The sequence below is a fragment of the Nerophis ophidion genome, linkage group LG01 (genome assembly GCF_033978795.1).
Source record: "Nerophis ophidion isolate RoL-2023_Sa linkage group LG01, RoL_Noph_v1.0, whole genome shotgun sequence".
Taxonomy (NCBI): domain Eukaryota; kingdom Metazoa; phylum Chordata; class Actinopteri; order Syngnathiformes; family Syngnathidae; genus Nerophis; species Nerophis ophidion.
In genome coordinates, this window is record NC_084611.1 from 12,448,117 (window position 1) to 12,469,006 (window position 20,890).

The window sequence follows — 20,890 nt, forward strand, 5'->3', positions numbered from 1 at the left end:
TCAACCGACAGTTTTCGGTGAGAAAATTGTGGTAAAAAGTCGCCTCATCTTTTGCAATTTGTTCAATTAATAATGGAGAAGTCAAAGTAGAAAGATGGAGGTGGGAAGCTTTAGCCTTTAGCCACACAAACACACGGGGATTCCTTGTTTAAAATTCCCGGAAGTGAAGCTTTACTATGGATCAGAGCGGTCAAGCCAACATGAATCCCGACCACTTGTCAACCGGCAGTTTCCGGTGAGAAAATTGTGGTAAAAAGTCGCCTCATCTTTTCCAATTTTTTCAATTGATAATGGAGAAGTCAAAGTAGAAAGATGGAGTTGGGAAGCTTTAGCCTTTAGCCACACAAACACACGGTGATTCCTTGTTTAAAATTCCCGGAAGTGAAGCTTTACTATGGATCAGAGCGGTCAAGCCAACATGGATCCCGACCACTTGTCAACCGACAGTTTTCGGTGAGAAAATTGTGGTAAAAAGTCGCCTCATCTTTTGCAATTTTTTCAATTAATAATGGAGAAGTCAAAGTAGAAAGATGGAGTTGGGAAGCTTTAGCCTTTAGCCACACAAACACACGGTGATTCTTTGTTTAAAATTCCCAGAAGTGAAGCTTTACTATGGATCAGAGCGGTCAAGCCAACATGAATCCCGACCACTTGTCAACCGGCAGTTTCCGGTGAGAAAATTGTGGTAAAAAGTCGCCTCATCTTTTCCAATTTTTTCAATTGATAATGGAGAAGTCAAAGTAGAAAGATGGAGTTGGGAAGCTTTAGCCTTTAGCCACACAAACACACGGGGATTCCTTGTTTAAAATTCCCGGAAGTGAAGCTTTACTATGGATCAGAGCGGTCAAGCCAACATGAATCCCGACCACTTGTCAACCGGCAGTTTCCGGTGAGAAAATTGTGGTAAAAAGTCGCCTCATCTTTTCCAATTTTTTCAATTGATAATGGAGAAGTCAAAGTAGAAAGATGGAGTTGGGAAGCTTTAGCCTTTAGCCACACAAACACACGGTGATTCTTTGTTTAAAATTCCCGGAAGTGAAGCTTTACTATGGATCAGAGTGGTCAAGCCAACATGAATCCCGACCACTTGTCAACCGACAGTTTTCGGTGAGAAAATTGTGGTAAAAAGTCGCCTCATCTTTTGCAATTTGTTCAATTAATAATGGAGAAGTCAAAGTAGAAAGATGGAGGTGGGAAGCTTTAGCCTTTAGCCACACAAACACACGGTGATTCCTTGTTTAAAATTCCCGGAAGTGAAGCTTTACTATGGATCAGAGCGGTCAAGCCAACATGGATCCCGACCACTTGTCAACCGAAAGTTTTCGGTGAGAAAATTGTGGTAAAAAGTCGCCTCATCTTTTGCAATTTTTTCAATTAATAATGGAGAAGTCAAAGTAGAAAGATGGAGTTCGGAAGCTTTAGCCTTTAGCCACACAAACACACGGTGATTCCTTGTTTAAAATTCCCGGAAGTGAAGCTTTACTATGGATCAGAGCGGTCAAGCCAACATGGATCCCGACCACTTGTCAACCGGCAGTTTTCGGTGAGAAAATTGTGGTAAAAAGTCGCCTCATCTTTTGCAATTTTTTCAATTAATAATGGAGAAGTCAAAGTAGAAAGATGGAGTTGGGAAGCTTTAGCCTTTAGCCACACAAACACACGGTGATTCCTTGTTTAAAATTCCCGGAAGTGAAGCTTTACTATGGATCAGAGCGGTCAAGCCAACATGGATCCCGACCACTTGTCAACCGGCAGTTTTCGGTGAGAAAATTGTGGTAAAAAGTCGCCTCATCTTTTGCAATTTTTTCAATTAATAATGGAGAAGTCAAAGTAGAAAGATGGAGTTGGGAAGCTTTAGCCTTTAGCCACACAAACACACGGTGATTCCTTGTTTAAAATTCCCGGAAGTGAAGCTTTACTATGGATCAGAGCGGTCAAGCCAACATGGATCCCGACCACTTGTCAACCGACAGTTTTCGGTGAGAAAATTGTGGTAAAAAGTCGCCTCATCTTTTGCAATTTGTTCAATTAATAATGGAGAAGTCAAAGTAGAAAAATGGAGTTGGGAAGCTTTAGCCTTTAGCCACACAAACACACGGTGATTCCTTGTTTAAAATTCCCGGAAGTGAAGCTTTACTATGGATCAGAGCGGTCAAGCCAACATGAATCCCGACCACTTGTCAACCGACAGTTTTCGGTGCGAAAATTGTGGTAAAAAGTCGCCTCATCTTTTGCAATTTGTTCAATTAATAATGGAGCAGTCAAAGTAGAAAGATGGAGTTGGGGAGCTTTAGCCTTTAGCCACACAAACACACGGTGATTCCTTGTTTAAAATTCCCAGAAGTGAAGCTTTATTATGGATCAGAGCGGTCAAGCCAACATGGATCCCGACCACTTGTCAACCGACAGTTTTCGGGGAGAAAATTGTGGTAAAAAGTCGCCTCATCTTTTGCAATTTGTTCAATTAATAATGGAGAAGTCAAAGTAGAAAGATGGAGTTGGGAAGCTTTAGCCTTTAGCCACTCAAACACACGGTGATTCCTTGTTTAAAATTCCCGGAAGTGAAGCTTTACTATGGATCAGAGCGGTCAAGCCAACATGGATCCCGACCACTTGTCAACCGACAGTTTTCGGTGAGAAAATTGTGGTAAAAAGTTGCCTCATCTTTTGCAATTTTTGCAATTAATAATGGAGAAGTCAAAGTAGAAAGATGGAGGTGAGAAGCTTTAGCCTTTAGCCACACAAACACACGGTGATTCCTTGTTTAAAATTCCCGGAAGTGAAGCTTTACTATGGATCAGAGCGGTCAAGCCAACATGAATCCCGACCACTTGTCAACCGACAGTTTTCGGTGAGAAAATTGTGGTAAAAAGTCGCCTCATCTTTTGCAATTTTTTCAATTAATAATGGAGAAGTCAAAGTAGAAAGATGGAGTTGGGGACCTTTAGCCTTTAGCCACACAAACACACGGTGATTCTTTGTTTAAAATTCCCAGAAGTGAAGCTTTACTATGGATCAGAGCGGTCAAGCCAACATGAATCCCGACCACTTGTCAACCGACAGTTTTCGGTGAGAAAATTGTGGTAAAAAGTCGCCTCATCTTTTGCAATTTTTTCAATTAATAATGGAGAAGTCAAAGTAGAAAGATGGAGTTGGGGACCTTTAGCCTTTAGCCACACAAACACACGGGGATTCCTTGTTTAAAATTCCCGGAAGTGAAGCTTTACTATGGATCAGAGCGGTCAAGCCAACATGGATCCCGACCACTTGTCAACCGGCAGTTTTCGGTGAGAAAATTGTGGTAAAAAGTCGCCTCTAACCGGAGAGATCAGCTGAGCTTGTGCCGTCCGTACAGATGCCATCGACTTCCATCCGACACTGGCGTCAACACACACCTCTCCCGTCCAAAGGCAAAACCCAGTAACTCAATCTTGGTCAAAACTGAGCTTATAATAATTTTGGAGTTCCTAGGTGATATGCTTCACATTAGTGTACGCGATATTGTAATTTGTTCCGTAAGTAAGCGGTTACGCGCATGGCAGGACCTAGCAACTACCACATAACCGCGTGGATACAACAGAAAAACCTAGTATCTCAAGGGACCAATCGGAGCTTCTTTGTCAGTCGCCTTATTGTCTTTAATGAGACATTTGCACGAATGGATGGCCGACGGTCAACCTGATTATGTGATATTATGGCACGAGGGGATATTTGGAAGATTGGCCCATTAAATGTATTGTTCTTGATTCTTCCCCTTTTGGGCAGATAACTGTGGAGGTCCAAATAAAAACTGGACGCTGTAGACGGCTCTTGCCCAATGTGCAAACGCAGAATGGGGCCCGCCCGAGATTGTGATAAAATATCTGGAGAAAGGGCACACGTTCATGAGAGCAGATTCAATCCATGGCTCAATCGGCAAGAAAACGAAAGCTCAAGAAAACATCTATACGTGTGATGACTTTGTAGATCTTTGTAAGGCGGCATCAAGATAGATTGGTTTTCCTTTGTTTTCTCAAAATCAGCTACAAGTGAGTTACTAGGTTTTGCCTTTGGACGGGAGACCTCCGACTATCAGGTACTGTTAAACTCACTAAAACACTAGCAACACAATAGGAAGATAAGGGATTTCCCAGAATTATCCTAGTAAATGTGTCTAAAAAAAACATCGGAATCCGTCCCAATGCAATCGCGTTTTTTTTTTTTCTAGTCCGTCGCTATCAATATCCTCAAACACAAATCTTTCTTCCTTGCTCAAATTAATGGGGAAATTGTCGTTTTCTCGCTCCGAATAGCTCTTTTTGTTGAAAGCTCCCATTAAAAATAATGTGAGGAGCCATCAACGAGTGACGTCATCGTCTGCTACTTCCGGTAAAGGCAGGGCTTTTCTGTTAGCGACCAAAAGTTGCGAACTTTATCATCGATGTTCTCTACTAAATCCTTTCAGCAAAAATATGGCAATATCGCGAAATGATCAAGTATGACACATAGAATGGACCTGCTATCCCCGTTTAGATAAGAAAATCTCATTTCAGTAGGCCTTTAAGTTTGCCAACACTGCATTTCCCGTTTAAGTTTGCACACTTTTCGCTCCCCGTTTGGGTCGGCAAACACTGCGCTCCCCGTTTGGGTCTGCAAACACCGCGCTCCCCGTTTGGGTCTGCAAACACCGCGCTCCCCGTTTGGGTCTTCAAACACCCCGCTCCCCGTTTGGGTCTTCAAACACCCCGCTCCCCGTTTGGGTCTTCAAACACCCCGCTCCCCGTTTGGGTCTTCAAACACTCCGCTCCCCGTTTGGGTCTGCAAACACTGCGCGCTCCCCGTTTGGGTCTGCAAACACCGCGCTCCCCGTTTGGGTCGGCAAACACCGCGCTCCCCGTTTGGGTCGGCAAACACCGCGCTCCCCGTTTGGGTCGGCAAACACCGCGCTCCCCGTTTGGGTCGGCAAACACCGCGCTCCCCGTTTGGGTCGGCAAACACCGCGCTCCCCGTTTGGGTCGGCAAACACCGCGCTCCACGTTTGGGTCGGCAAACACCGCGCTCCCCGTTTGGGTCGGCAAACACCGCGCTCCCCGTTTGGGTCGGCAAACACCGCGCTCCCCGTTTGGGTCGGGAAACACCGCGCTCCCCGTTTGGGTCGGCAAACACCGCGCTCCCCGTTTGGGTCGGCAAACACAGCGCTCCCCGTTTGGGTCGGCAAACACCGCGCTCCCCGTTTGGGTCGGCAAACACCGCGCTCCCCGTTTGGGTCGGCAAACACCGCGCTCCCCGTTTGGGTCGGCAAACACCGCGCTCCCCGTTTGGGTCGGCAAACACCGCGCTCCCCGTTTGGGTCGGCAAACACCGCGCTCCCCGTTTGGGTCGGCAAACACCGCGCTCCCCGTTTGGGTCGGCAAACACCGCGCTCCCCGTTTGGGTCGGCAAACACCGCGCTCCCCGTTTGGGTCTGCAAACACCGCGCTCCCCGTTTGGGTCTGCAAACTGTGTGCTCCCCGTTTGGGTCTTCAAACACTCCGCTCCCCGTTTGGGTCTTCAAACACTCCGCTCCCCGTTTGGGTCTTCAAACACTGCGCGCTCCCCGTTTGGGTCTTCAAACACCGCGCTCCCCGTTTGGGTCGGCAAACACCGCGCTCCCCGTTTGGGTCGGCAAACACCGCGCTCCCCGTTTGGGTCGGCAAACACCGCGCTCCCCGTTTGGGTCGGCAAACACCGCGCTCCCCGTTTGGGTCGGCAAACACCGCGCTCCCCGTTTGGGTCGGCAAACACCGCGCTCCCCGTTTGGGTCGGCAAACACCGCGCTCCCCGTTTGGGTCTGCAAACACCGCGCTCCCCGTTTGGGTCTTCAAACACCCCGCTCCCCGTTTGGGTCTTCAAACACCCCGCTCCCCGTTTGGGTCTTCAAACACCCCGCTCCCCGTTTGGGTCTTCAAACACTCCGCTCCCCGTTTGGGTCTTCAAACACTCCGCTCCCCGTTTGGGTCTTCAAACACTCCGCTCCCCGTTTGGGTCTTCAAACACTCCGCTCCCCGTTTGGGTCTTCAAACACTCCGCTCCCCGTTTGGGTCTTCAAACACTCCGCTCCCCGTTTGGGTCTTCAAACACTCCGCTCCCCGTTTGGGTCTTCAAACACTGCGCGCTCCCCGTTTGGGTCTTCAAACACTGCGCGCTCCCCGTTTGGGTCTTCAAACACTGCGCGCTCCCCGTTTGGGTCGGCAAACACTGCGCGCTCCCCGTTTGGGTCGGCAAACACTGCGCGCTCCCCGTTTGGGTCGGCAAACACTGCGCGCTCCCCGTTTGGGTCGGCAAACACCGCGCTCCCCGTTTGGGTCGGCAAACACCGCGCTCCCCGTTTGGGTCGGCAAACACCGCGCTCCCCGTTTGGGTCGGCAAACACCGCGCTCCCCGTTTGGGTCTGCAAACACCGCGCTCCCCGTTTGGGTCTGCAAACACCGCGCTCCCCGTTTGGGTCTGCAAACACCGCGCTCCCCGTTTGGGTCTGCAAACACCGCGCTCCCCGTTTGGATCTGCAAACACCGCGCTCCCCGTTTGGGTCTGCAAACACCGCGCTCCCCGTTTGGGTCTGCAAACACCGCGCTCCCCGTTTAGGTCTGTAAGCTTTGCACTTCCTGTTTAGGTCCGCAAACATTGCACTTCCTGTTCAGGCCAACTAATTTATGGCTGGATTAGCGCTAATTTTATCTCACAACATTGGAGTTAGCTGAGCGGTCACATGACTACCTGCAGGATTTCCGCGTACGCCACGATGTCGGCCACAGAAATCTGCTGGCCGGCGATGAAGGCTCGGTCCTGGAGGAACTTCTTCTCCAGCATGTCCAGGGACTCGTTGAGATCGGCGACGGCGTTGTCCATCTTGTCCTTGGGCACCTCGTGTCCCATGACCACCGGGTAAAAGGTCTACAGGGGGCACGGGTCCAGGCAAATGTGTGAGTTGGCGTCATGGCTGCAAACAGGAAGGGGGCGGGGCTCTCACCCTGAGCAGGAAGACCTTGGACCCGTGCGCTCGCAGGTTCAACTGCTGCCACGACAGATACTCGTTGACCCGCGCTCGCCGGCGCAGGTCCACCGGGTACCAGTGGTCCGGCAGAGAGGAGGCGTGCTTCTGGACCAGGTACTGCAGGATGGCCACGCTGACAAGGTGGAAGGCAGGTTAGAAGCAGGGGAGGGGGCGGGGCTTCAACACAGGAAGTGGCTTTGGGAAGGCTGTGCCTACCTCTCAGTTAGGACAAAGTCGCCATCCTTCAGGACTGGAACTTTCCGGATTGGGCTGAGCTTGCCAAAGTCTTCGCTGAACTGCTCCCCTGAGAGAGAGAGAGCGAGAGAGCGAGACAGACACAAGTCAACCTTTGACCCCGTCTGCTCATGTTGGACAGTGGAAAAGGCCCAGACAAATGATCCAAAAAACACACATGCAAAAAATGTAAATATTGCAGAAATAAAAATGTTTCACTCACAAACAATGCAGGAGAGAAAAAAAGAAAAACGCAAAAGCAAAATACTGCAAACGTTCAAAACAAATCCTCAAAAACGGAGTAAAATTTACCAACAAAATAAAAGGTTGCCGGACCTGAGTCACATTACTTTAAATTAGTGCTTTCAAATGATTAATACTTTTAAATCAGATTAATTACACTTTCAAATTTGGATTAATCGTGATTATAAATTACCTGCTTAAATAATCTAAATGACCCTAAAAAAAGACCCCGATATTTTGACCCAAACACAATTTCATCGCCAGAATGTTGTACACAAACACTTTTAGGAAACATTTTACAATTATATACATATATAAAACATATTAATGTAGAAAATGTATGTTTTTAAAACATTTGTAATGATTAATCACTTAAGTTATCGCATTATTTTTGACAGCAATTATTAGTAAAAAAAATTGTGTTTAATCAAGGTGAATGAGCTCAAAATATATTATGTTAAAATATAAACAATAATTATGTAAATATATAAAAACAATGTGGAAAACTTGTTTTAATGCAATATTTGTAATGATTAATCACATAAGTTATCGCATTATTTTTGACAGCAATTAATAGTACAAATGTTTTTTTTTAGTTAAGGTAAATGAGCTCAAAAATATTATTTGTTAAAATATAAACAATAATTATGTAAATATATAAAAACATTAAATTAATGTGGAAAACTTGTTTTTAATGAAATATTTGTAATGATTAATCACATAAGTTATCTCATTATTTTTGACAGCAATTAATACTAAAAATGTTTTTGTTTAATTAAGGTAAATGAGCTCAAAATATATTTGTTAAAATATAAACAATAATTATGTAAATATATTAAAAAATTAAATTAATGTGGCAAACTTGTTTTTAATGCAATATTTGTAATGATTAATCGCTTAAGTTATCTCATTATTTTTGACAGCAATTTATAGTAAAAATATTTTTGTTTAATTAAGGCAAATGCGCTCAAAATATGTTAATTGTTAAAATATAAACACTAAATATGTAGATATATGAAATCATTAAATTAATGTGGAAAACTTGTTTTTAATGCAATATTTGTAATGATTAATCACTTAAGTTATCTCATTATTTTTGACAGCAATTAATAGTAAAAATGTCTTTGTTTAATTCAAGTAAATGAGCTCAAAATATATTAAAATATAAACAATAATTATGTAAATATATAAAAACGCTAAATTAATGTGGAAAGCTTGTTTTTAATGCAATATTTGTAATGATTAATCACTTAAGTTATCTCATTATTTTTGACAGAAATTAATAGCAAAAAAAAATTTTAATCACGATAAATGAGCTCAAAATATATTATGTTAAAATATAAACAATAATTATGTAAATATATAAAAACAATGTGGAAAACTTGTTTTAATGCAATATTTGTAATGATTAATCACATAAATTATCTCATTATTTTTGACAGCTATTAATAGTACAAATGTTTTTGTTTAATTAAGGTAAAATGGGTTTAAAATATATTATTTGTTAAAATATAAACAATGATTATGTAAATATATAAAAACATTAAATTAACGTGGAAAACTTGTTTTTAATGCAATATTTGTAATGATTAATCACATGAGTTCTCATTATTTTTGACAGCAATTAATAGTAAAAATGTTTTTGTTTAATTCAAGTAAATGAGCTCAAAATATATTAAAATATAAACAATAACTATGTAACTATACAAAAACACTAAATTAATGTGGAAAGCTTGTTTTAATGCAATATTTATAATGATTAATCACTTAAGTTATCTCATTATTTTTGACAGAAATTAAAAGTAAAAAAAAAATTTAATTTAGGTAAATGAGCTCAAAATATATTATGTTAAAATATGAACAATAATTATGTAAATATATATAAACAATGTGGAAAACTTGTTTTAATGCAATATTTGTAATGATTAATCACATAAGTTATCTCATCATTTTTGACAGCTATTAACAGTAAAAATGTTTTTGTTTAATTAAGGTATATAAGCTCAAAATATATTATTTTTAAAAAAAAAACAATAATTATGAAAAAATGTATATAAAAACACAAAATTAATGTGGAAAACTCGTTTTTAATGCAATATTTGTGATGATTAATCATATAAGTTATCTCATTATTTTGGACAGCAATTAATAGTAAAACAATGTTTGTTTAATTAAGGTAAATGAGCTCACAATATATTATTTGTTAAAATATAAACACTAACTATGTAAATATATAAAAACAATATGGAAAACGTATTTTTAATGCAATATTTGTAATGATTAATCACTTAAGTTATCTCATTATTTTTGACAGCAATTAATAGTACAAATGTTTTTGTTTACTTAAGGTAAATGAGCTCAGAAATATTATTTGTTAAAATATAAACAATAATTATGTAAATATATAAAAACAATGTGGAAAAATTGGTTTTAATGCAATATTTGTGATGATTAATCACATAAGTTATCTCATTATTTTTGACAGCAATTAATAGTACAAAAGTTTTTGTTTAATTAAGGTAAATGAGCTGAAAATATATTATTTGTTAAAATATAAACAATAATTATGTAAATATATAAAAACATTAAATTAATGTGGAAAACTTGTTTTTAATGCAATATTTGTGATGATTAATCACATGAGTTATCTCATTATTTTTGACAGCAATTAATAGTAAAAATGTTTTTGTTTAATTAAGGTAAATGAGCTCAAAATATAAACAATAATTATGTAAATATATAAAAACACTAAATTAATGTGGAAACCTTTTTTTAATGCAATATTTGTGATGATTAATCACAAAAGTTATTGCATTATTTTTGACAGCAATTAATAGTAAACATTTCTTTGTTTACTTAAGGTAAATGAGCTCAAAATATATTTGTTAAAATATAAACAATAATTATGTAAATATACAAAAACACTAAATTAATGTGGAAAACTTGTTTTTAATGCAATATTTGTCAAGATTAATCACATAAGTTATCTCATTATTTTTGACAGCAATTAATAGTACAAATGTTTTTAACACCGAGTGGTAAAAATCGTTTAGCATTTTCTGGCTAACTTCCATTTTGTTCCGTCAACTTGCAGCGTTCCTCTCATGCACTTGTTTTTGAGCTTAGGGCGCCTTTTTTTGCACCCAAGACATTTGTTTTTTTTTTTTTTTTTGTTTTCTCCTGTTTGTGAAAAACTCTACAAGAACACAAACCAAACCGTTGTTTAGCAAGTTATTGACATTTCATGTTATCTGCTAAACGTACCTTGCGCCAGGTCGACGACTTTAAAGGTAAAGGGGATGTTGGCGGCTTTAGCGAACAGGTACAAAGACCTGCAGGGCTGGGAGCGCAGGTCCAGGTAGAACTCCATCTGGTCCCGGGTCACCTTTCACACTGATGATGATCGATTGCAGCGGCGGGGAAAGACCCCCTGCAAGCCCCGCCCACCGAGCCTCCTGACCAATAGGATGGATAGGAGGTGGAGCCATCCGGTGACGTAACAAAAGTCGTCAATATTCCTGTCAACACAAAAGTCCACTCATGAATGTGTTCATACTCCACTTAAGTACATTAAATACATAATAAATACATATTATGTATTTAATATTACATATTAGATTATGACATTAGATCAAAGTCACACAATAACTGCACTAATGTCCAAAGTTGACCAGTTTTTTATGCCGAGTTGTTGGTTTAGTTCAGTGCTTCTAAATAATGGAGTTGCAATAAGTACACCTCTGCATAACAGTGTCCTAAAAAGAAAAAAGAAAAATACGATAAACTTAAAACAAAATAACAACTTGATTAACTTTATTTTTTTTAGTCTGTGACAGGAAAGATTTGAAGTGCATCAATTTGCCAGGAATTGCTAACGTTAGCATGCTAACCGGTTAGCAAGTCAGGTGACTCTGAGTTGCTTAAAAAGTTAGCACGTGTCAAGTACAAAGTTATTTGACTCAGGGATATTCGACTCAAAAATTGGTTTAAAAAGTCAGCATGCTAACAGCTAGCAAGTGCCAGGTAGCGAGTCATATGACTCTGAGGCGTAGGGCTGTATAAATTAGCAACAAAAAAAAGTTAACGTGCCGATTACCAAGTTAGCCTGCCTGAAAAAAGTAAAAATTCTAACTTAGCATACTAGCATTAGCATGTGTCATGTAACAAGTTATGTGACTCCGGGGTATCGGACTGAAAAATTGGTTTAAAAAGCCAGCATGCTAACAGCTAGCATGTGGTAGGTAGCAAGTTATATGAATCTGAGGTGTACGGCTGCAAAAATGGCTTAAAAAGTTAGCACGTGTCAAGTGCAAAGTTATATCGCCGGGGGAAAAAATGCAGACGTTAAAATGCGAGCAGTTAGCATGTTTCATGTACCAAGTTATGTGACTCAGGGATATTCGACTCAAAAATTGGTTTAAAAAGTCAGCATGCTAACAGCTAGCAAGTGCCAGGTAGCGAGTCATATGACTCTGAGGCGTAGGGCTGTATAAATTAGCAACAAAAAAAAGTTAACGTGCCAATTACCAAGTTAGCCTGCCTGAAAAAAGTAAAAATTCTAACTTAGCATACTAGCAGTTAGCATGTGTCATGTACCAAGTTATGTGACTCCGGGGTATTCGACTGAAAAATTGGTTTAAAAAGTCAGCGTGCTAACAGCTAGCATGTGCCAGGTAGCAAGTTATATGAATCTGAGGTGTACGGTTGCAAAAATGGCTTAAAAAGTTAGCACGTGTCAAGTGCAAAGTTATATCGCCGGGGGAAAAAATGCAGACGCTAAAATGCGAGCGGTTAGCATGTTTCATGTACCAAGTTATGTGACTCAGGGATATTCGACTCAAAAATTGGTTTAAAAAGTCAGCATGCTAACAGCTAGCAAGTGCCAGGTAGCGAGTCATATGACTCTGAGGCGTAGGGCTGTATAAATTAGCAACAAAAAAAAGTTAACGTGCCGATTACCAAGTTAGCCTGCCTGAAAAAAGTAAAAATTCTAACTTAGCATACTAGCATTAGCATGTGTCATGTAACAAGTTATGTGACTCCGGGGTATCGGACTGAAAAATTGGTTTAAAAAGCCAGCATGCTAACAGCTAGCATGTGCTAGGTAGCAAGTTATATGAATCTGAGGTGTACGGCTGCAAAAATGGCTTAAAAAGTTAGCACGTGTCAAGTGCAAAGTTATATCGCCGGGGGGAAAAATGCAGACGTTAAAATGCGAGCAGTTAGCATGTTTCATGTACCAAGTTATATGACTCTGGGGTATTGGACTGAAAAATTGGTTTAAAAAGTCAGCATGCTAACAGCTAGCATGTGCCAGGTAGCAAGTCATGAATATGAGGTGTACGGCTGCAAAAATGGCTTAAAAAGTTAGCCCGTGTCAAGTGCAAAGTTATATCGCCGGGGAAAAAAATGCAGATGCTAAAATGCGAGCAGTTAGCATGTTTCATGTACCAAGTTATATGACTCTTGGGTATTGGACTGAAAAATTGGTTTAAATAGTCAGCATGCTAACAGCTAGCATGTGCCAGGTAGCAAGTTATATGAATCTGAGGTGTACGGTTGCAAAAATGGCTTAAAAAGTTAGCACGTGTCAAGTGCAAAGTTGTATCGCCGGGGGGAAAAAATGCAGACGCTAAAATGCGAGCAGTTAGCATGTTTCATGTACCAAGTTATGTGACTCAGGGATATTCGACTCAAAAATTGGTTTAAAAAGTCAGCATGCTAACAGTTAGCATGTGCCAGGTAGCAAGTCATATGAATCTGAGGTGTACGGCTGCAAAAATGGCTTAAAAAGTTAGCCCGTGTCAAGTGCAAAGTTATATCGCCGGGGGGAAAAAATGCAGACGCTAAAATGCAAGCAGTTAGCATGTTTCATGTACCAAGTTATATGACTCTGGGGTATTAGACTGAAAAATTGGTTTAAATAGTCAGCATGCTAACAGCTAGCATGTGCCAGGTAGCAAGTTATATGAATCTGAGGTGTACGGCTGCAAAAATGGCTTAAAAAGTTAGCACGTGTCAAGTGCAAAGTTATATCGCCGGGGGGAAAAAATGCAGATGCTAAAATCCGAGCATAGCATGTTTCATGTACCAAGTTATATGACTCTGGGGTATTAGACTGAAAAATTGGTTTAAATAGTCAGCATGCTAACAGCTAGCATGTGCCAGGTAGCAAGTTATATGAATCTGAGGTGTACGGCTGCAAAAATGGCTTAAAAAGTTAGCCCGTGTCAAGTGCAACGTTATATCGCCGGGGGAAAAAAATGCAGACGCTAAAATGCAAGCAGTTAGCATGTTTCATGTACCAAGTTATATGACTCTGGGGTATTAGACTGAAAAATTGGTTTAAATAGTCAGCATGCTAACAGCTAGCATGTGCCAGGTAGCAAGTTATATGAATCTGAGGTGTCCGGCTGCAAAAATGGCTTAAAAAGTTAGCACGAGTCAAGTGCCAAGTTATATCGCCGGGGGAAAAAATGCAGATGCTAAAATGCGAGCAGTTAGCATGTTTCATGTACCAAGTTATATGACTCTGGGGTATTGGACTGAAAAATTGGTTTAAATAGTCAGCATGCTAACAGCTAGCATGCGCCAGGTAGCAAGTCATATGAATCTGAGGTGTACGGCTGCAAAAATGGCTTAAAAAGTTAGCCCGTGTCAAGTGCAAATTTATATCAACCGGGGTAAAAAATGCAGACGCTAAAATGCGGGCAGTTAACATGTTTCATGTACCAAGTTATATGACTCCGGGGTATTCGACTGAAAATTTGGTTTAAAAAGCCAGCATGCTAACAGCTAGCATTTGCCAGGTAGCAAGTCATGAATATGAGGTGTATGGCTGCAAAAATGGCTTAAAAAGTTAGCACGTGTCAAGTGCAAAGTTATATCGCCGGGGAAAAAAATGCAGATGCTAAAATGCGAGCAGTTAGCATGTTTCATGTACCAAGTTATATGACTCTGGGGTATTGGACTGAAAAATTGGTTTAAATAGTCAGCATGCTAACAGCTAGCATGTGCCAGGTAGCAAGTTATATGAATCTGAGGTGTACGGCTGCAAAAATGGCTTAAAAAGTTAGCACGTGTCAAGTGTCAAGTGCCTAGTTATATCGCCGGGGAAAAAATGCAGACGCTAAAATGCGAACAGTTAGCATGTTTCGTGTACCAAGTTATATGACTCCGGGGTTTTCGACTGTAAAATTGGTTTCAAAAGTCTGCATGTGTCAGGTGCCAAATAATAGAACCCGAAAACAAGCTAGCTTGCTCACTTTAGCATGCTAACAGTTAGCATGTATCAAACACAAATAATGTATATGTCTCTGAGGTGTAAGGCTGCAAAAATGGCCTAAAAAGAAAAGTAAGCATGTGTCAAGTACAAAGTTAGCCTCCCTAAAAAAAGTTAAAAGGCTAAAGTTAGCATGTTAGCAGTTAGCATGTCTCATGTACTAAGTTATTTGACTCTGGGGTATTTGACTGAAAAAGTGGTTAGCATGATAGCAGTTAGCATGTGTCATATACCAACTTATATGACTCCGGATTATTCGACTGAAAAGTTGGTTGAAAAAGTTGGCATGCTAACCGCTAGCATGTGCTAAGTAGCAAGTCATATGCTCTGAGGCATACAGTTGCATAAATTCTCTAAATAAAAGTTATCAATTAACAAGTTAGCCTGCATTCTAGCAGTTAGCATGTGTCATGTACCAAGTTATATGACTCTGGGGTATTCGACTGAAAAATTGGTTTGAAAAGTCAGAATCCTAACAGCTAACATGTGCCAAGTAGCAAGTCATATGACTGAGGTGTATGGCTGCAAAAACGGCATAAAAAGTTAGCATGTGTCAAGTGCCAAGTTGTATTGCTAAAAAAGCTACATGGTCAACTTTAGCATGTTAGCATTTAACATGTGTCAAGCAGCAATAAGTTATATGACTCTGGAAAATTCAGCTGAAAAAATGATTTAATAAGTTAGCATGGTAAAAGCTAGCATGTGTTAAGTAGTAAGTCATATGACTCTGAGGTGTACGGCTGCAAAAATTGGCTAAAAAAAAAGTAAGCATGTGTCGGCCTACCTAAAAAAAGTTGACATGCTAATGTTAGCATGCTAGCAGTTAGCACTCTGGGGTAGTAGACTGATAAATTGGTGTAAAATGCTCATGTTAGGAGGCTAACAGCTAACCAGCCAAGCAGCAAGTCATATGACAGAGGTGTTTGGTTTCAGAATTAGTTTAAAAAGTTAGCATGCTAACAGTTAACATGAGTCAAACACCAAGTTATTTGACTTGGCGGGTTTTGGCTTGGAAAAAAAGCTAAAAAGTTAGCACGTATCAAGTAACTAGTTATATGACTGAAGTGTTTTGGCTGTAAAATTATCTAAAAAAAATAAGTTAGCATGTAAACAGTTAGCATATGTCAAGTACCAAGTTAGCCTGCCTAAAAAAGCCTAAAATGCTAATGTTAACATGTTAGCAGTCAGCATGTGTCATGTACCAAGTTATTTGATTCTGGGGTATTCGACTGAAATTTTTTTTAGCATGCTAATAGGTAGCGTGTGCCAAGTAGCAAGTGAAATGATTGAGGTGTTTGGCTGCAAAATTAGTTCAAAATGTTAACGTGTGTCAAACACCAAATTATTGGGCTGAAAAAAAAAGCTAAAAAGTTAGCATGTGTCAAGTAAAAAATTGAAGTGTTTTGGCTGTAAAATTATCTAAAAAAAAAAGAAAAAAGTTAGCATACTAAAAGGTTAACATTTGTCAAGTACCAAATTATTTGACTTTACGGTTTTGGGCTGGCGAAAAAAAGGATACAAAGTTAGCATGTGTCAAGTACCAACTTATATGACTGAAGTGTTTTGACTGTAAAATTATCTTAAAAAATAAGTTAGCATATAAACAGTTAGCATAGGTCAAGTACCAAGTTAACCTGCCTAAAAAAGCCTAAAATGCTAATGTTAACATGTTAGCAGTCAGCATAGTCATGTACCAAGTTATTTGATTCTGGGGTATTCGACTGAAATTTTTTTAGCATGCTAATAGGTAGCGTGTGCCAAGTAGCAAGTCAAATGATTGAGGTGTTTGGCTGCAAAATTAGTTTAAAATGTTAACGTGTGTCAAACACCAAATTATTTGGCTTGGAAAAAAAGCTAAAAAGTTAGCATGTGTCAAGTAACAAATTGAAGTGTTTTGGCTGTAAAATTTTCTTAAAAAAGAAATGTTATCACACCAACAGTTAGCATGCTAACAGTTAACATTTGTTAAGTACCAAATTATCTGACTTTACGGTTTTTGGCTGGGGAAAAAAAGGCTACAAAGTTAGCACGTGTCAAGTTACAACTTATATGACTGAAGTGTTTTGGCTGTAAAATTATCTAAAAAAGTAAGTTAGCATGTAAACAGTTAGCATAGGTCAAAGACCAAGTTAGCCTGCCTAAAAAAGCCTAAAATGCTAACGTTATCATGTTAGCAGTCAGCATAGTCATGTACCAAGTTATTTGATTCTGGGGTATTCGACTGAATCTTTTTCAGGATGCTAACAGGTAGCGTGTGCCAGGTAGCAAGTCAAATGATTGAGGTGTTTGGCTGCAAAATTAGTTTAAAATGTTAACGTGTGTCAAACACCAAATTATTGGGCTAAAAACAAAAAGCTAAAAAGTTGTAACAAATTGAAGTGTTTTGGCTTTAAAATTATCTTTAAAAAGAAAAGTTATCATACCAACAGTTAGCATGCTAACAGTTAACATTTGTTAAGTACCAAATTATCTGACTTTACGGTTTTTGGCTGGGGAAAAAAGGCTACAAAATTAGCATGTGTCAAGTAACAACTTATATGACTGAAGAGTTTTGGGTGTAGAATTATCTTGAAAAATAAGTTAGCATGTAAACAGTTAGCATATGTCAAGTACCAAGTTAGCCTGCCTAAAATGCTAACGTTAACCTGTTAGCAGTCAGCATAGTCATGTACCAAGTTATTTGATTCTGGGGTATTCGACTGAATTTTTTTAGCATGCTAACAGGTAGCGTGTGCCAGGTAGCAAGTGAAATGATTGAGGTGTTTGGCTGCAAAATTAGTTTAAAATGTTAACGCGTGTCAAACACCAAATTATTGAAGTGTTTTGGCTTTAAAATTATCTTTAAAAAGAAAAGTTGTCATACCAACAGTTACTATGCTAACAGTTAACATTTGTTAAGTACCAAATTATTTGACTTTCCGGTTTTTGGTTGGCGAAAAAAAGGCTACAAAGTTAGCATGTGTCAAGTAACAACTTATTTAACTGAAGTGTTTTGGTTATAAAATTATCTTAAAAAATAAGTTAGCATGTAAACAGTTAGCATAGGTCAAGTACCAAGTTAGCCTGCCTAAAAAAGCCTAAAATGCTGACGTTAACATGTTAGCAGTCAGCATGTGTCATGTACCAAGTTACTTGATTCTGGGGTATTCGACTGAAATTTTTTTAGCATGCTAATAGGTAGCGTGTGCCAAGTAGCAAGTCAAATGATTGAGGTGTTTGGCTGCAAAATTTCAAACACCAAATGATTTGGCTGGGAAAAAAAAGCTAAAAAGTTAGCATGTGTCAAGTAACGAATTGAACTATTTTGGCTGTAAAATTATCTAAAGAAAAAAGAAAAAAGTTAGCATACCAACAGTTAGCATGCTAACAGTTAGCATTTGTCAAGTACCAAATTATTTGACTTAAGGATTTTTGGCTGGGAAAAAAAGGCTACAAACTTAGCATGTGTCAAGTAACAACTTATATGACTGAAGTGTTTTGGCTGTAAAATAATCTAAAAAAAAAACAAAAGTTAGCATACCAACAGTTAGCCTCCTAAAATGTTAACATTTGTCAAGTACCAAATTATTTGACTTTACGATTTTTGGCTGGCGAAAAAAAAGGCTACAAAGTTAGCATGTGTCAAGTAACAACTTATATGACTGAAGTGTTTTGGCTGTAAAATAATCTAAAAAAAAAAACGAAAGTTAGCATACCAACAGTTAGCATGCTAAAAGGTTAACATTTGTCAAGTACCAAATTATTTGACTTTACGATTTTTGGCTGGCGAAAAAAAGGCTACAAAGTTAGCATGTGTCAAGTAACAACTTATATGACTGAAGTGTTTTGGCTGTAAAATAATCTAAAAAAAAAAAAAAAGTTAGCATACCAACAGTTCGCATGCTAAAAGGTTAACATTTGTCAAGTACCAAATTATTTGACTTTACGATTTTTGGCTGGCGAAAAAAAAGGCTACAAAGTTAGCATGTGTCAAGTAACAACTTATATGACTGAAGTGTTTTGGCTGTAAAATAATCTAAAAAAAAAACGAAAGTTAGCATACCAACAGTTAGCATGCTAAAAGGTTAACATTTGTCAAGTACCAAATTATTTGACTTTACGATTTTTGGCTGGGAAAAAAAGGCTACAAAGTTAGCATGTGTCAAGTAAGAACTTATATGACTGAAGTGTTTTGGCTGTAAAATTATCTAAAAAAAAAAAACGAAAGTTAGCATACCAACAGTTAGCATGCTAAAAGGTTAACATTTGTCAAGTACCAAATTATTTGACTTTACGGTTTTTGGCTGGCGAAAAAAAGGCTACAAAGTTAGCATGTGTCAAGTAACAACTTATATGACTGAAGTGTTTTGGCTGTAAAATTATCTAAAAAAAAAAATGAAAGTTAGCATACCAACAGTTAGCATGCTAAAAGGTTAACATTTGTCAAGTACCAAATTATTGACCTTACGGTTTTTGGCTGGGAAAAAAAGGCTACAAACTTAGCATGTGTCAAGTAACAACTTATATGACTGAAGTGTTTTGGCTGTAAAATTATCTAAAAAAAAAAAAACGAAAGTTAGCATGCCAACAGTTAGCATGCTAAAAAGTTAACATTTGTCAACTACCAAATTATTTGACTTTACGATTTTTAGCAGGGAAAAAAAGGCTACAAAGTTAGCATGTGTCAAGTAAGAAGTTATATGACTGAAGTGTTTTGGCTGTAAAATTATCTAAAAAAAAAAACGAAAGTTAGCATGCTAAAAGGTTAACATTTGTCAAGTACCAAATTATTTGACTTTACGATTTTTGGCTGGCGAAAAAAAGGCTACAAAGTTAGCACGTGTCAAGTAACAACTTATATGACTCAAGTGTTTTGGCTGTAAAATTATCTAAAAAAAAAAAAACGAAAGTTAGCATACCAACAGTTAGCATGCTAAAAGGTTAACATTTGTCAAGTACCAAATTATTTGACTTTACGGTTTTTGGCTGGCGAAAAAAAGGCTACAAAGTTAGCATGTGTCAAGTAACAACTTATATGACTGAAGTGTTTTGGCTGTAAAATAATCTAAAAAAAAAAAAACGAAAGTTAGCATACCAACAGTTAGCATGCTAAAAGGTTAACATTTGTCAAGTACCAAATTATTTGACTTTACGATTTTTGGCTGGCGAAAAAAAGGCTACAAAGTTAGCACGTGTCAAGTAACAACTTATATGACTGAAGTGTTTTGGCTGTAAAATTATCTAAAAAAAAAAAAACGAAAGTTAGCATACCAACAGTTAGCATGCTAAAAGGTTAACATTTGCCAAGTACCAAATCATTTGACTTTACGATTTTTGGCTGGGAAAAAAAGGCTACAAACTTAGCATGTGTCAAGTAACAACTTATATGACTGAAGTGTTTTGGCTGTAAAATTATCTAAAAAAAAAAAAATGAAAGTTAGCATACCAACAGTTAGCATGCTAAAAGGTTAACATTTGTCAAGTACCAAATTATTTGACTTTACGATTTTTGGCTGGCAAAAAAAAGGCTACAAAGTTAGCATGTGTCAAGTAACAACTTATATGACAAGTGTTTTGGCTGTAAAAAAATCTAAAAAAAACAAAAGTTAGCATACCAACAGTTAGCATGCTAACAGTTAACATTTGTCAAGTACCAAATTATTTGACGTTACGGTTAAAAAAACATTTTTTGCATGCTAACAGTTAGCACATGTCAAGTACCAAGTTATTTGACTAAGGTTTATGGCTAGGAAAAAAAGGCAAAAAAAAAAAAGTTAGCATGCTAACGTTAGCAGGCTGCCTGCTGTCACGCAAACAAACTGGATAACCTGAGGTCTGTTTCAAATAAAAGCCAGCTATTTTGTTCAATAATAATCTAAGTGTTGCAACACACACACACACACACACACACACACACACACACACACACACAAACAGGGAGGACAAAGTGTTCCTGTCTTGCACTGAACAGGAAATAGTTGTGTCCTCCTGGGACGCTGAGCTTGCAGTAATGGAGGACAGAACAGTGAAAGTGGTCATGAGTGGGTGTGGGGGTATAGCTCAGTGGTAGAGCATTTGACTGCAGATCAAGAGGTCTCCGGTTCAAATCCGGATGCCCCCTGCTTTTGACCAGTTCTGGA

At 38.9% G+C, this 20,890-nt stretch overlaps 1 protein-coding gene and 1 non-coding gene across 2 annotated transcripts in view; one reads left to right on the forward strand and one right to left on the reverse strand.

Moving 5' to 3' along the window:
• The window catches only part of gstt1a (glutathione S-transferase theta 1a), a 32,202-nt gene extending 21,290 nt beyond the window's left edge, over window positions 1-10,912 (reverse strand). Inside the window, exons 1-4 of the mRNA XM_061896269.1 lie at window positions 10,754-10,912; window positions 7,229-7,316; window positions 6,989-7,145; window positions 6,736-6,912 (exon numbers count right to left, since the gene is read on the reverse strand). Coding sequence (XP_061752253.1) covers window positions 6,736-6,912; window positions 6,989-7,145; window positions 7,229-7,316; window positions 10,754-10,859 — 528 coding nt within the window. The 5' untranslated portion in view covers window positions 10,860-10,912. The remainder of the gene's footprint in view (window positions 1-6,735; window positions 6,913-6,988; window positions 7,146-7,228; window positions 7,317-10,753) is intronic.
• A 9,887-nt stretch (window positions 10,913-20,799) lies between these two features.
• Window positions 20,800-20,871, forward strand: trnac-gca (transfer RNA cysteine (anticodon GCA)). Its single transcript has one exon. It is a non-coding gene; the product is annotated as a tRNA-Cys (tRNA).
• Window positions 20,872-20,890: the final 19 nt, after the last annotated feature.